Source organism: Sebastes fasciatus, chromosome 1 (genome assembly GCF_043250625.1).
Source record: "Sebastes fasciatus isolate fSebFas1 chromosome 1, fSebFas1.pri, whole genome shotgun sequence".
In the NCBI taxonomy this organism is placed as follows: Eukaryota; Metazoa; Chordata; class Actinopteri; order Perciformes; family Sebastidae; genus Sebastes; species Sebastes fasciatus.
The window spans coordinates 3,942,550-3,957,943 of record NC_133795.1 but is presented as its reverse complement, the minus strand read 5'-3'; the positions used below and the strand labels follow the sequence as shown (position 1 = coordinate 3,957,943).

The 15,394-nt window shown below is 41.7% G+C and overlaps 2 protein-coding genes across 2 annotated transcripts; both read left to right on the top strand.

Annotated features, from left to right (window-relative positions):
• Positions 1-4,454: 4,454 nt before the first annotated feature.
• Positions 4,455-6,067, top strand: LOC141776764 (scavenger receptor cysteine-rich domain-containing protein DMBT1-like). Its single transcript, XM_074650563.1, has 3 exons — positions 4,455-4,475; positions 4,830-5,187; positions 5,685-6,067. Exons 1-3 carry the CDS (start codon positions 4,455-4,457, stop codon positions 6,065-6,067), a joined length of 762 nt encoding a protein of 253 aa, XP_074506664.1.
• Positions 6,068-9,037: 2,970 nt separating this feature from the next.
• LOC141776759 (scavenger receptor cysteine-rich domain-containing protein DMBT1-like) lies at positions 9,038-12,987 on the top strand. Its single transcript, XM_074650552.1, has 7 exons — positions 9,038-9,058; positions 9,585-9,765; positions 10,145-10,459; positions 10,653-10,971; positions 11,131-11,468; positions 11,866-12,253; positions 12,747-12,987. Exons 1-7 carry the CDS (start codon positions 9,038-9,040, stop codon positions 12,985-12,987), a joined length of 1,803 nt encoding a protein of 600 aa, XP_074506653.1.
• The last annotated feature ends 2,407 nt before the right edge of the window (positions 12,988-15,394 follow it).

Here is a 15,394-nt window from a genome sequence, read left to right as displayed (position 1 = left end):
AGCCTATGAGGGGATGCACAGGGTGTGAGCAGCCTCCACAGGGCTCCAAAGAGCTCTGGAGGGATGCATGGCACCAAAGAGAGGGGAATGCAATTCAAATGTCTGCCTCTGGTTATGCAGGGCAAAGGGGATCGGACCCAAACGCAGAACGAGGAGGAAGCAGGATGACTTCCGTGATTTTATTGGTGAAATACCTTACAGGCAGGTAAAGGTGGGCAGACAGGTGGGCTGGAAGGCAAAGGGGCATGTACACAGGAAACAGGCAGGCAGGTAGGTAGGTAATGGTACAGGTAAGCATACAGATAATAGATGCTTGAACACAAGAGCACCAAGCAAGAAACAAACAAAGCAACTAGGACATAACCTCTATGAACAGATATCTGCATGTGAATGCAGAATCTGTAGGCAACGGGACAAGATTTTTGTATCGGTAGCGTTCTGGTTTGTAATCTGAGTAGTATTGACCAATCAGAGGTCTGATCTGAGATCTGCAAAAACTTGCAAAAACTCTCCATTCGAGGACAATGCCTAACCTTAACAATCTTGTGAGAGTTTCCCCAGTTTGGGGGCTCTGTTCTAGCCACTACCCTGCTGGATGGATGGATGGAAAATGGAAATGAAGGGGTCTGAGGAATAGGGAATGTGGCTGGAGAGGAGAGACCAAGAGACAGACTGTGACAGCCTTAGCCGTCCAGGGTTAACCCCAGTAGTCCGTGTGGATGTGTTCTCCTGCCTAATGGACACCTGGTAAAACACTCTCTGCCTCTCACATCCCTTAGAACACAGTGGTGAACGTAAGAGCAGACATATAGGAAAGACTCTTGTTGCCCCTTATTAATCATTTGACAGAATTCAAATTCTGTGCTATACAATTGAGCCACCAAAGTTGAAGACTGTGACCTGGTTCTGCATCATGCAGAAGCCAAATGGATTTTTTCTTTTATCTGAGAAAGTTTTCCCATAATGTAAGTTGTTCTGGGGACGATCTTTCATTTACTGCAATCTAGTGGAAATATTGTAAAATACTGTACACTTCTTATGTTCCAAATCATAACTTGTCAGGCAAGGTCAAGTGGTTAACTTGGTTGCTTGTCTAGATATTCAACATTCTTAAACTTGGCTACCACTTCAGAAAACATACCGAGCATAATTGTGCCACTTAATTACCCTACTGGCTCCTATAAATGGTCCAGTACACCAAGGGACGCAGTACAGGTCTGCGGCTCACAGAGACTCTCTTCTGACAACTGACGCAGCACTGCCAGTCAGCCTCCAAGGACAACTGCCTGCCTCACACCTGGAAAGGTAAGTGAATGATGATGACAATAATGATGGGGGCAGTGGTGGAGGTGATTAACAGAATATACACTATACATTTTATGATTGGGCTATTCATGAGATATAATTGGTTAACACTTGTTAACACGAATGGGTAAAATCAGTTCCCTTGCAAATTTGTACCCTGGTATTGTGTTTATCTTTACAATTCAAGTTACATTTCGAGGGTCACAAGTGACTTATAATGTCATAGTTATATTATATGTCTCTGGACGCCAACACTGGCTTCTACACGGTCCCACTCTCACAGTTGAATTCTCGCACAAGCTCTTTCACTCACTAGCTGAGTTTCCATTCAATATTTTTATGTGTATTTTGAAGCATGGCATTAGAAAAGCTGTATGGAAATGGCAAAATTCGATAAAAGTTCCTCAGTCTTTTCCTGGGTATTCCCATAACGCACGAATGCTTGTCTTTGTCTACGGACAGCATGAAACATGGCCAATACTAGCGGACATGAAAGAACAATTAACACTTGCCCAATTGAAAAAAATTCATGAAGACCCCTTGCCATTTTTCTATCTTACATGGGTTAGATGGCCAAGGCAATCTGTTTTGTTTCCAGTTCACAACCTCTACTTTTTCTACTCTGTCTACTAGGAGTTTACAGCCATGCAAAGCCTACGTCTGTCAACTTCTGACAAAACTACATTGTAGCCGAGTTTATTTGCTCCAAACCAGTTGATGGAAACGTGCCTAGTTTGCATTTCTTTCTTGCAACATTTCAAAAGTTTGCTTAAAATTCAATTGAATGGAAACATGGCTACTGTTGGATTCCCAAGCACCCACTTCAAGAGTTACACTGGAAATAAACCATCTTTTAATCTATTAATGTAATCTAATTTCTGACCTTGTTGATGGTAGAATGATTTGATAATTTTGTGAGTTTGTATTTGCATTTACATCCATTATTGAGCAAGCCATTAGAGTCTGCTTTCACACAGTTTGTTAAAATGTCTCTTTTGTTCTATTCAGCAAGTGTACGTCTAATCTGCTGGATGTGGCCCATAATGGGGATGACTCGGGGTATGCTGTTGCTCCTACTAATGCAGACTTTAACAGGATGGACAGGTAAAGTGTCACATATTACCAGTTTACACATTAAGCTCAAATTCTTATGAGATTAAAATTTCACTAATCAATAGTTTATATTAACAATAGATCAAATAAATTAAATAATTCTTGTAATGTGAAGGGAGTTGCAGGGAGTGTCAAAACCACAGAGGATTACCACCTCACTCTGCAGTCCCCTCCAGCTCTATAGAACATTACAGCATCTTTCTGCTTATTGTTTTGGTATTACAGCCAGCAACTTTATTATTTACCTTCACTCTCGCCACTCTCAACAACCTTGTTTCCAGCCTCGGGGGGCAGTTGTTTCAGTGACAAAGCTCTGATAGACCCACTATATACTGCTTTCCCAGCACCAAATGGCTGACAGAAAAATTGAGTGGTTACTAGACTGCATGTCCATGTTGTTTACAGCTTGTTCCACTGCCCCCAAGTGGCCAAACAAATTAGTCATTGGTGCATTAAAATTGAACATGCATGGAACAAATAGCAGTGAACAATAGTCTGATCTTTAATTTTAGACAGCTGTAGTATTCATACCCTCTATAAAATAAGTGTGGGTAGGACCCTGAGTTCTCTTAACCTTGGTACTCAGCGTCAGTTATTATCTTAACTTTCCCTCTGTGTTTTAGCTAGTAGATTAAATTCTAAATAAATACATTGTAAAAGTGTATGTGTTTAGAACATTATGATTGAAGTTTATGATGGCCATTCCCATGTTCAATTATGTCTCATAAGTTGTTGCAGCAATTTCTGGGTTGATACTATTTGTTACACATATTTGGTGATAAATGTAACCATTTTTTACGAATCAAGAATTGATAAATATGATCAATAATCCCTCCTAAATACAACATTAAGACACCAAGACCAAGACCAAGAAAAAAAAAGCTTTTTTTTAATCTTTCATGTCAAGGTATAATACATTGATAGACACATGAAGGTCATGCCTATTATGCACTATAAGCAAATTCATAATTATAATGCATTCATAAGGCTTTATAAAACTCTTTATACATGTTTATAATCATGCATGACGACCTTTAACAAGCTTTATGAAGTATTATAAGAGATGGACATAATGTTTTAAGTTCAGCATTCATAATGTGTTATACCTCCATGCCAAAGTCCCAACGGTGTTTAAAGGGAGAATCTGAGTCCTGGCTTACACAGCATTATAACTACTGTAACTTTAGCTAGTCATGAAGACACATAGAGAACTGCTCTAACATATAATAACAGATTATAAATTCTAAGTTTCTGAACTGGAATAATGTCCTATAACCACCAATAACACGACATAGGATGACTTTGTGAGCTTTAATTAAAGTGACAGCACTGTATACGTTTTTTAGCAATTGCATGATACTATAACAATTATGAGGACTTATGAGCAGTATTTGCTGGATACAGATACGGACATTTGTAATTGCGTCGTGGTGCGTGTCTTTGGGAGGAATGTTGTTTTCCTATGTGGTTACGGCAACTATGTAAGTTCCAAATCCGAGCCCGGCAAAAAAAATATGTGTTCCCTTTCTAGATGTTCTTGCCTAAACACACATTATCCCTGATTAAGTGCATTATCTGATTTATCACATTGGGATAAAGTGTCTTTATTTTTTCACCTTCTCCAACCACAACTGCTCCACCCACACCTGCTCCAACCACAGCTACTCCAACCACAGCTGCTCAAACCACAACTGATTCAACCAAAATTGCTTCAACCACACCTGCCACAGCCACAGCACAACTAAGTCCTCAAGTGAGACTAGCCGACTGTAACCACCGCTGCTCTGGCAGAGTGGAGATCTTCCACCTCGGCCGTTGGGGGACGGTGTGTGATGACTTCTGGAATTTGAATGACGCTCAAGTGGTTTGTCGACAAATGGGCTGTGGCAAGGCTCTGGCAGCACCAGTACATGCATATTTTGGACAGGGCACTGGACAAATTTGGTTAGATGACCTTCAGTGTACAGGGAATGAGACATCACTAAAAGACTGTGCACATGGAGGATTAGGGAACCACAACTGTCTTCATTTAAGGGATGCGAGTGTCATTTGTGAAGGTACGTTTATGCACACAGTAAGCACAATGCAGTTGGTATTGTTCACATATAATTAGAGAAGGCACATTATATCCCAGCACTAACTGGATACCATACAGAATGAAAAAATTTTTTTTACAACAAGCCACGCTTTCAATTAATACAAAAGGTTCTCAAACTCCAATTTGTACCATACAGAATGGGCTTCCTCTTCCACCGTGATAAGCAGATATCCAATAAAGGCATTCATTTTTGTTAGGAGACCATTTATTTATGAACCATGTTTAAAAAGGAGCCAAATAATTAAATGATCAAGTACAGTTACGTTGAAGAAATGGGGCTTTTGATCAATACTGGTGTAATTGCAACCTGCAGTTGCCATGTGGGTTGACAGAGATTTTGCTTTCACTTCAACCAGAAATTCCCACAGTGAGACTGGTCAACTCTAACACCCCCTGCTCTGGCAGAGTGGAGATCCTCCAGCTCGGCCGTTGGGGGACGGTTTGTGACGACTTCTGGAATTTGAATGATGCTCAAGTGGTTTGTCGACAGCTGGGCTGTGGCAAGGCTTTGTCTGCACCAAGAAGTGCACGTTTTGGACAGGGCACTGGAGAAATTTGGTTAGATGACCTTCAGTGTACAGGGAATGAGACATCACTTACAGACTGTCCACATCGGGGATTAGGGACCCACAACTGTGGTCATGCTGAGGATGCTGGTGTCATTTGTGAAGGTAAGTTTATGCATACAGTAAGCACACTGCAGTTGGTATTGTTCACAAATAATCAGAGAGGCACCTTATATCCTAGCACTAACTGGATACCATACAGAATGGGCATCTTTATTTACAACAAGCCACATTTACAATTAAAACATACATTTCCAAACTCTAATTTGTATCATACAGAATGAGGATCCTTTTCCACCACAATAAGCAAATCTACTATTAAGATCAACAAGCCACATTTATAATTAATACGCAAGTTTCTGAAGTCCAATTTTTACCATACAGAATGGGCATCCTCTTCCACCGCGCTAAGCAGATATCCAATAAAGGCATTAGTTTGTGTAAAGACCATTCATTTATAAACAATGTTTAAAAAGGAGCCAAATTATTAAATGATCAAGTACAGTTACATTGAAGCAAGTGGGCAGTTGCTCAATACTGGTGTAATTACAACATGCAGTTATCATTTGGGTTGACAGAGATTTTGCTTTTACTTCAACCAGAAATTCCCACAGTGAGAGTGGTCAACTCTCTCAGCCGCTGCTCTGGCAGAGTGGAGATCCTCCAACACGGCCGTTGGGGGACGGTTTGTGACGACTTCTGGAGTTTGAATGATGCTCAAGTGGTTTGTCGACAGCTGGGCTGTGGCGGGGCTTTGGCAGCACCAGGAAAAGCACGTTTTGGACAGGGCACTGGACAAATTTGGTTAGATAACCTTCAGTGTACAGGGAATGAGACATCACTAACAGACTGTCCACATCGGGGATTAGGGAATCATAACTGTGGTCATGATGACGATGCTGGTGTTATTTGTGAAGGTAAGTTTATGCATACAGTGCAGTTGGTATTGTTCACAAATAATCAGAGAAGGCACCTTATATCCTAGCACTAACTGGATACCATACAGAATGGGCATCTTTATTTACAACAAGCCACATTTACAATTAATACACAAGTTTCCAAACTCCAATTTATACCATACAGAATGGGAATCCTCTTCCACCGCGATAAGCAAATATACAATAAAGATATTACTTATTGTTAAGACCCATTATATAAAAAATGTTTAAAAAGGAACAAAAGGATTAAATGATCAAGTTAAGTTACATTGAAGAAATGGGACTTTTGCTCAATACTGGTGTAATTGCAACCTGCAGTTGTCATGTGGGTTGACAGAAATTTTGCTTTCACTTCAACCAGAAATATCCACAGTGAGAGTGGTCAACTCTAACAGCCGCTGCTCTGGCAGAGTGGAGCTGTTCCGTCACGGCTATTGGGGGACGGTGTGTGACGACTTCTGGAATTTGAATGATGCTCAAGTGGTTTGTCGACAGCTGGGCTGTGGCAGAGCTGTGGCAGCACCAGGAAATGCACGTTTTGGACAGGGCACTGGAGAAATTTGGTTAGACAACCTTCAGTGTACAGGGAATGAGACATCACTAACAGACTGTCCACATCTGGGATTAGGGAACCACAACTGTGCTCACAGGGAGGATGCTGGTGTCATTTGTGAAGGTAAGTTCATGCATACAGTAAGCACACTGCAGTTGGTATTGTTCACATATAATAAGAGAAGGCACATTATATCCTAGCACTAACTGAATACCATACAGAATGGACATGTGTTTTTTACAACAAGTATAGTAGGTTAAACTTTATTTAAATATCTCCTTTTAAACACACTGTTACAAGACAAATAAAACATCGAACAATAACAGAAACCAAAGAATGATCACAATAGGGAACACAGAACAAAAAGAGACAGACCAAACTAAAACAAAGAAAGACGTGTGGATGAGGCCTATAAAAAGGCTTGCCTGAAAAGATGGGTTTTTAGAAGCCGCTTGAGGGAGTCCAAAGTTTCAGCAGCACTAACAGATTGGGGGAGGTGATTCCAGAGGGTTGGAGCTAAAACAGAAAAGAACCGGTCACCTTTTGCTTTGTACTTTGAGCGGGGATGGATAAAAGCCCACAATTTGAGGATCGGAGAGGTCGAGAGGTAGAATAAGGAACAAGAAGATCAGAAATGTAACTGGGGGCAAGGTCATGTAGTGCCTTATATGTAATTAACAAGATCTTATAGTTTATTCTGAATTTTACAGGAAACCAATGAAGGGATGCCAGAACAGGGGTAATGTGAGACCGACGGCTAGTTCTGGTCAATAACCTGGCAGATGCATTTTGAACCAACTGCAGGCGATTTAAAACAGTTTGACAGAGGCAGGTGTAGAGGGAATCACAACAGTCTAGACGGGAGAAAATGAAAGTGTGAATTACTAGTTCAAGATCTGTGGAAGAGAAGATGCATCTGATTTTTGCAATGTTTCTTAGCTGGAGAAAACAGGACTGGACTGGTTTAGTGACGTGATGGTCAAAAGTCATATACCGGTCAAAGATGATACCAAGATTCTTAGCGGGAGGACTGATATTTCAATGTAGTGGGCCAATAAACTGATGAAGTGCAGTGGCAAAATTATCGGGTCCAATTAAAAGAATTTCACTTTTATCTGGTTTACGTGGTGAAAGTTAAGAGACATCCCTTCTGTGATCGCAGCTTAGCAATCATGGAGGGAGGACAGCTGAGCCACATTTACAATTAATACACAAGTTTCCGAACTCCAATTTGTACCATACAGAATAGGTATCCTCTTCCACCGCAATAAGCAAATATACAATAAAGGCATTACTTAGTGTTAAGACCATTTATTTATAAACAATGTTTAAAAAGGAACCAAAGGATTAAATGACCAAGTACAGTTACATTGAAGAAATGGGGCTTTTGCTCAATACTGGTGTAATTGCAACCTGCAGTTGCCATGTGGGTTGACAGAGATTTTTTTTTCCCTTCAACCAGAAATTCCCACAGTGAGAGTGGTCAACTCTGACAGCCGCTGCTCTGGCAGAGTGGAGATCCTCCAACACGGCCGTTGGGGGACGGTGTGTGACAACTTCTGGAGTTTGAATGATGCTCAGGTGGTTTGTCAACAGCTGGGCTGTGGCAGGGTTTTGTCAGCACCAAGAAATGCAAGTTTTGGACAGGGCACTGGACAAATTTGGTTAGATAACCTTCAGTGTACAGGGAATGAGACATCACTAACAGACTGTGCACATCGGGGATTAGGGAACCACAACTGTCGTCATGCTGAGGATGCTGGTGTCCTTTGTGAAGGTGAGTTTATGCATACAGTAGGCCCAATGCAGTTGGTATTGTTCACATATAATTAGAGAAGGCACTTTATATCCCAGCACTAACTGGATACCATACAGAATGGACATCGTTTTTTTACAACAAGCCACATTTACAATTATTACACACTTTTCCGAACTACAATTTGTAACACACAGAATGGGCATCCTCTTCCGACGCGATAAGCAAATATACAATTAAGGCATTAGTTTGTGTAAAGACCATTTATTTACATCAATGTTTTAAAAGGAACCAAATAATTAAATGGTCAAGTACAGTTACATTGAAGAAATGGGGCTTTTGCTCAATACTGGTGTAATTGCAACCTGCAGTTGTCATGTGGATTGACAGAGATTTTTCTTTCACTTCAACCAGAAATTCCCACAGTGAGACTGGTCAACTCTGACAGACGCTGCTGTGGCAGAGTGGAAATCTTCCACCTCGACCGTTGGGGGACGGTTTGTGACGACTTCTGGAATTTGAACGATGCTCAAGTGGTTTGTCGACAGCTGGGCTGTGGCAGAGCTGTGTTAGCACCAGGAAACGCACTTTTTGGACAGGGCACTGGACAAATTTGGTTAGACAACCTTCAGTGTACAGGAAATGAGACATCACTAACAAACTGTCCACATCGGGGATTAGGGACCCACAACTGTCGGCATTTAGAGGATGCTGGTGTCATTTGTGAAGGTAAGATTATGCATACCGTAAGCGCACTGTTAGTATTGTTCACATATAATTAGAGAAGACACATTATATCCTAGCACTAACTGGATACCATACAGAATGGACATTTGTTTTTTTACAACAAGCAACACTTACAATTAATACACAAGTTTCCGAACACCAATTTATACCATACAGAATGGGCATCCTCTTTCACCGTGATAAGCAAATATACAATAAAGGCATTACTTTGTTTTAAGACCATTTATTTATAAACAATGTTTAAAAAGGAGCAAAGGGATGAAATGATCAAGTAAAGTTACATTGAAGAAATGGGGGTTTTGCTCAATACTGGTGTAATTGCAACCTGCAGTTGCCATGTGGGTTAACAAAGATTTTTCTTTCACTTCAACCAGAAACTCCCACAGTGAGACTGGTCAACTCTAACAGCAGCTGTTCTGGCAGAGTGGAGATCTTCCGCCGCGGCAGTTGGGGGACGGTGTGTGATGACTTCTGGAATTTGAATGATGCTCATGTGGTTTGTCGACAGCTGGGCTGTGGCAAGGCTCTGTCAGCACCAGGAAATGCACATTTTGGACAGGGCACTGGACAAATTTGGATAGATGACCTTCGGTGTACAGGGAATGAGGCATCACTAACAGACTGTGCACATCAGGGATTAGGGTCCCACAGCTGTGCTCACAGAGAGGATGCTGGTGTCATTTGTGAAGGTAAGTTTATGCACATAGTAAGCACACTGCAGTTGGTATTGTTCCCATATAACTGGAGAAGGCCCATTATATCCTAGTAGTAACTGGATACCATAACTTTTTCTACAAGTCACATTTACATTTAAAACACAAGTTTCCGAACTCCAATTTGTACCATACAGAATGGGCATCCTCTTCCACCGTGATAAGCAGATATCCAATAAAGGCATTCGTTTTTGTTAAGACCATTTATTTATAAACAATGTTTAAAAATAAGCCAAATGATTAAGTGATCAGGTACAGTTACATTGAAGAAATGGGACTTATGCTCAATACTGCTGTCATTGTAACCTGTAGTTGCCATGTGGGTTGACAAAGATTTTGCTTTCAATTCAACCAGGAATTCCCACAGTGAGAGTTGTCAACTCTCACAGCCCCTGCTCTGGCAGAGTGGAGATCCTCCACAACAACCGTTGGGGGACGGTGTGTGACGACATTTGGGATTTGAATGATGCTCAAGTGGTTTGTCGAGAGCTGGGTTGTGGCAAGGCTCTGTTAGCACCAAACAGGGCATTTTTTGGGATGGGCAGCGGACAAATTTGGTTAGATAATGTTCGGTGTTCAGGAAATGAGTCATCACTAACAGCCTGTCCACATCAGGGATTTGGTTCTCACAACTGTATTCCCAGAGAGGATGCTGGTGTCATTTGTGAAGGTAAGTTTATGCATACAGTAAGCACTGCAGTTGGTATTGTCCACATACAACTAGAGAAGGCACATTATATTCCAAGGATTAAATGATCAAGTACAGTCACATTGAAGAAATGGGGCTTTTGCTCAATATTGGTGTTACTGCAACTTGCAGTTGCCAAGTGGGTTGACAGAGATTTTGCTTTTATTTCAACCAGAAATTCCAACAGTGAGAGTGGTCAACTCTAACAGCAGCTGCTCTGGCAGAGTGGAGATCCTCCAACACGGCCATTGGGGAACGGTTTGTGACGACAACTGGGATTTGAATGATGCTAAAGTGGTTTGTCGACAGCTGGGCTGTGGCAATGCTGTGGCAGCACCAAGCAGGGCACGTTTTGGACAGGGCAAAGGACTCATTTGGTTAGATGACCTTCGGTGTACAGGGAATGAGTCATCACTAACAGACTGTGCACATCGGGGATTAGGGTCCCACAACTGCCGTCATTTTGAGGATGCGAGTGTCATTTGTGAAGGTAAGTTTATGCACAGTGCAAGCACACTGTTGGTATTGTTCACATATAAATAGAGAAAGCACATTATATCAAAAGGATTAAATGATCCAGTTACATTGAAGAAATGGGGCGTTTACTCAATACTGTTGTAATTGCAACCTGCAGTTGCTGTGTAGGTTGACAGAGATTTTGCTTTTATTTCAACAGAAATTCTTCCAGTGAGACTGGTCAACTCTAACAACCCCTGCTCTGGCAGAGTGGAGATCCTCCAACATGGTCATTGGGGGACGGTGTGTGACGATTTCTGGAGTTTGAATGATGCCCATGTGGTTTGTCGACAGCTGGGCTGTGGCAGAGCTCTGTCAGCACCAAAATATGCACGTTTTGGACAGGGCACTGGACCAATTTGGTTAGATAACCTTCAGTGTACTGGGAATGAGACATCACTAACAGACTGTCCACATCCGGGATTAGGGAAACACAACTGTGCTCACAGAGAGGATGCTGGAGTAATTTGTGAAGGTAAGTTTATGCATACAGTAAGCACACTGCAGTTGGTATTGTTCACATATAATTAGAGAAGGCACCTAATATCCTAGTACTAAGTGGATATCATAAAGTATGGACATCTCTTTTTACAACAAGCCACATTTACAATTAAAACATATGTTTCCAAACTCTAATTTGTATCATACAGAATGAGCATCCTCTTTCACCACAATAAGCAAATTTACTATGAAAGCAATACTTAATGTTTAGATCATTTAATTCTAAACCAAGTAAAAACAAACGTACCAAAGAATTTAATGATCAAGTACAGTAACATTGAAGAAATGGGGCTTTTGCTCAATACTTGCTTGTAATTGCAACCTGCACTTGTCATGTGGACTGACAGAGATTTTGATTTCACTTCAAACAGGAATTTCCACTACAACCACACCTGCTCCAACCACAACTACTCCAACCAGACCTGTTACAACCATGACTAATCCAACCACGACTATTATCACAACCCCACCCATAGCTGTTAAAACCATGATAGCTTCAACTACTCCAAGCACGACCACTTCAACCACAACAACTCCAAGCACGACTACTGCAACCACAACTACTCCAACCACGACTACAATCACAACTCATCCACACATTGCAGCATATCCTGCAGTGAGACTGGTCAACTCTAACAGCAGCTGTTCTGGCAGAGTGGAGATCTACCGCCACTACAATTGGGGGACGGTTTGTGACAACTACTGGGATTTGAATGATGCTCATGTGGTTTGTCGACAGCTGGGCTGTGGCAGAGCTCTGTTAGCTCTAGGAAATGCATATTTTGGACAGGGCACTGGACCAATTTGGTTAGCTGACCTTCACTGTACAGGGAATGAAGCATCACTAACAAACTGTACCCATCGGGGATTAGGGTACCACTACTGTCATCATGCTGAGGATGCTGGTGTCATTTGTGAAGGTAAGTTTATGCATACAGTAAGCGCACTGCAGTTGGTATTGTTCACATAAAACTAGAGAAGGCACCTAATATCCTAGAACTAACTGGATACCATAAAGAATGGACATCTTTATTTACAACAAGCCACATTTACAATTAAAACAAACGTTTCCAAACTCTAATTTGTATCATACAGAATGAGCATCCTCTTCCACTATTAAGGCAATACTTCATGTTTAGATAATTTATTTCTAAACCAAGTAAAAAAAATGGGGCTTTTGCTCAATACTGTTGTAATTGCAACCTGCAGTTGTCATGTGGGTTGACAGAGATTTTGCTTTCACTTAAAACAGGAATTCCCACAACTACTCCAACCACGACAAGTTCAACCACGACTACTACAACCACACATGGTACAACCACAACTTCTCCAACCACAACTTCTACAACCACACATGGGACAACCACAACTTATCAACCCTCAACTGCTACAACCACAACTTATCCACCCTCAACTGCTACAACCACAACTTATCCACCCTCAACTGCCACAACCACAACTTATCCACCCTCAACTGCCACAACCACAACTAATCCACCCTCAACTGCTACAACCACAACTTATCCACCCTCAACTGCTACAACCACACCTTATCCAACCACAACTACGACAACCACACATGGTACATCCACAACTTATCCACCCTCAACTGCTACAACCACAACTTATCCACCCTCAACTGCTACAACCACAACTTATCCACCTTCAACTGTTACAACCACTAGTACTCCAACCACGACTATAATCACAACTCCTCCTCCACCCACGACTACTCCAACCACAACTACTCCTACCACAACTACTCCAACAACAACTACTCCAACTACAACTACTCCAACAACGACTACTCCAACCACAACTACTCCTACCACAACTACTCCAACAACAACTACTCCAACCACAACTACTCCAACCACGACTACTCCAACCACAACTACTCCTACCACAACTACTCCAACAACAACTACTCAAACCACAACTACTCCAACAACAACTACTCCAACCACGACTCCAGTCGCAATTCATCCATACACTGCACCATATCCTGCAGTGAGACTGGTCAACTCTAACAGCAGCTGTTCTGGCAGAGTGGAGATCTACCGCCACTACAATTGGGGGACGGTTTGTGACAACTACTGGGATTTGAATGATGCTCATGTGGTTTGTCGACAGCTGGGCTGTGGCAGAGCTCTGTTAGCTCTAGGAAATGCATATTTTGGACAGGGCACTGGACCAATTTGGTTAGCTGACCTTCACTGTACAGGGAATGAAGCATCACTAACAAACTGTACCCATCGGGGATTAGGGTACCACTACTGTCATCATGCTGAGGATGCTGGTGTCATTTGTGAAGGTAAGTTTATGCATACAGTAAGCGCACTGCAGTTGGTATTGTTCACATAAAACTAGAGAAGGCACCTAATATCCTAGAACTAACTGGATACCATAAAGAATGGACATCTTTATTTACAACAGCCACATTTACAATTAAAACAAAAGTTTCCAAACTCTAATTTGTATCATACAGAATGAGCATCCTCTTCTACTATTAAGGCAATACTTCATGTTTAGATAATTTATTTCTAAACCAAGTAAAAAAAATGGGGCTTTTGCTCAATACTGTTGTAATTGCAACCTGCAGTTGTCATGTGGGTTGACAGAGATTTTGCTTTCACTTAAAACAGGAATTCCCACAACTACTCCAACCACGACAAGTTCAACCACGACTACTACAACCACACATGGTACAACCACAACTTCTCCAACCACAACTTCTACAACCACACATGGGACAACCACAACTTATCCACCCTCAACTGCTACAACCACAACTTATCCACCCTCAACTGCTACAACCACAACTTATCCACCCTCAACTGCTACAACCACAACTTATCCACCCTCAACTGCCACAACCACAACTAATCCACCCTCAACTGCTACAACCACAACTTATCCACCCTCAACTGCTACAACCACACCTTATCCAACCACAACTACGACAACCACACATGGTACATCCACAACTTATCCACCCTCAACTGCTACAACCACAACTTATCCACCCTCAACTGCTACAACCACAACTTATCCACCTTCAACTGTTACAACCACAACTACTCCAACCACAACTACTCCAACCACGACTATAATAACAACTCCTCCTCCCTCCACGACTACTCCAACCTCAACTACTCCACCAACGACTCCAATCGCAACTCATCCATACACTGCACCATATCCTGCAGTGAGACTGGTCAACTCTAACAGCAGCTGTTCTGGCAGAGTGGAGATCTACCGCCACTACAATTGGGAGACGGTTTGTGACAACTACTGGGATTTGAATGATGCTCATGTGGTTTGTCGACAGCTGGGCTGTGGCAGAGCTCTGTTAGCTCTAGGAAATGCATATTTTGGACAGGGCACTGGACCAATTTGGTTAGCTGACCTTCACTGTACAGGGAATGAAGCATCACTAACAAACTGTACCCATCGGGGATTAGGGTACCACTACTGTCATCATGCTGAGGATGCTGGTGTCATTTGTGAAGGTAAATTTATGCATACAGTAAGCGCACTGCAGTTGGTATTGTTCACATAAAACTAGAGAAGGCACCTAATATCCTAGAACTAACTGGATACCATAAATAATGGACATCTTTATTTACAACAAGCCACATTTACAATTAAAACAAACGTTTCCAAACTCTAATTTGTATCATACAGAATGAGCATCCTCTTCTACTATTAAGGCAATACTTCATGTTTAGATAATTTATTTCTAAACCAAGTAAAAAAAATGGGGCTTTTGCTCAATACTGTTGTAATTGCAACCTGCAGTTGTCATGTGGGTTGACAGAGATTTTGCTTTCACTTAAAACAGGAATTCCCACAACTACTCCAACCACGACAAGTTCAACCACGACTACTACAACCACA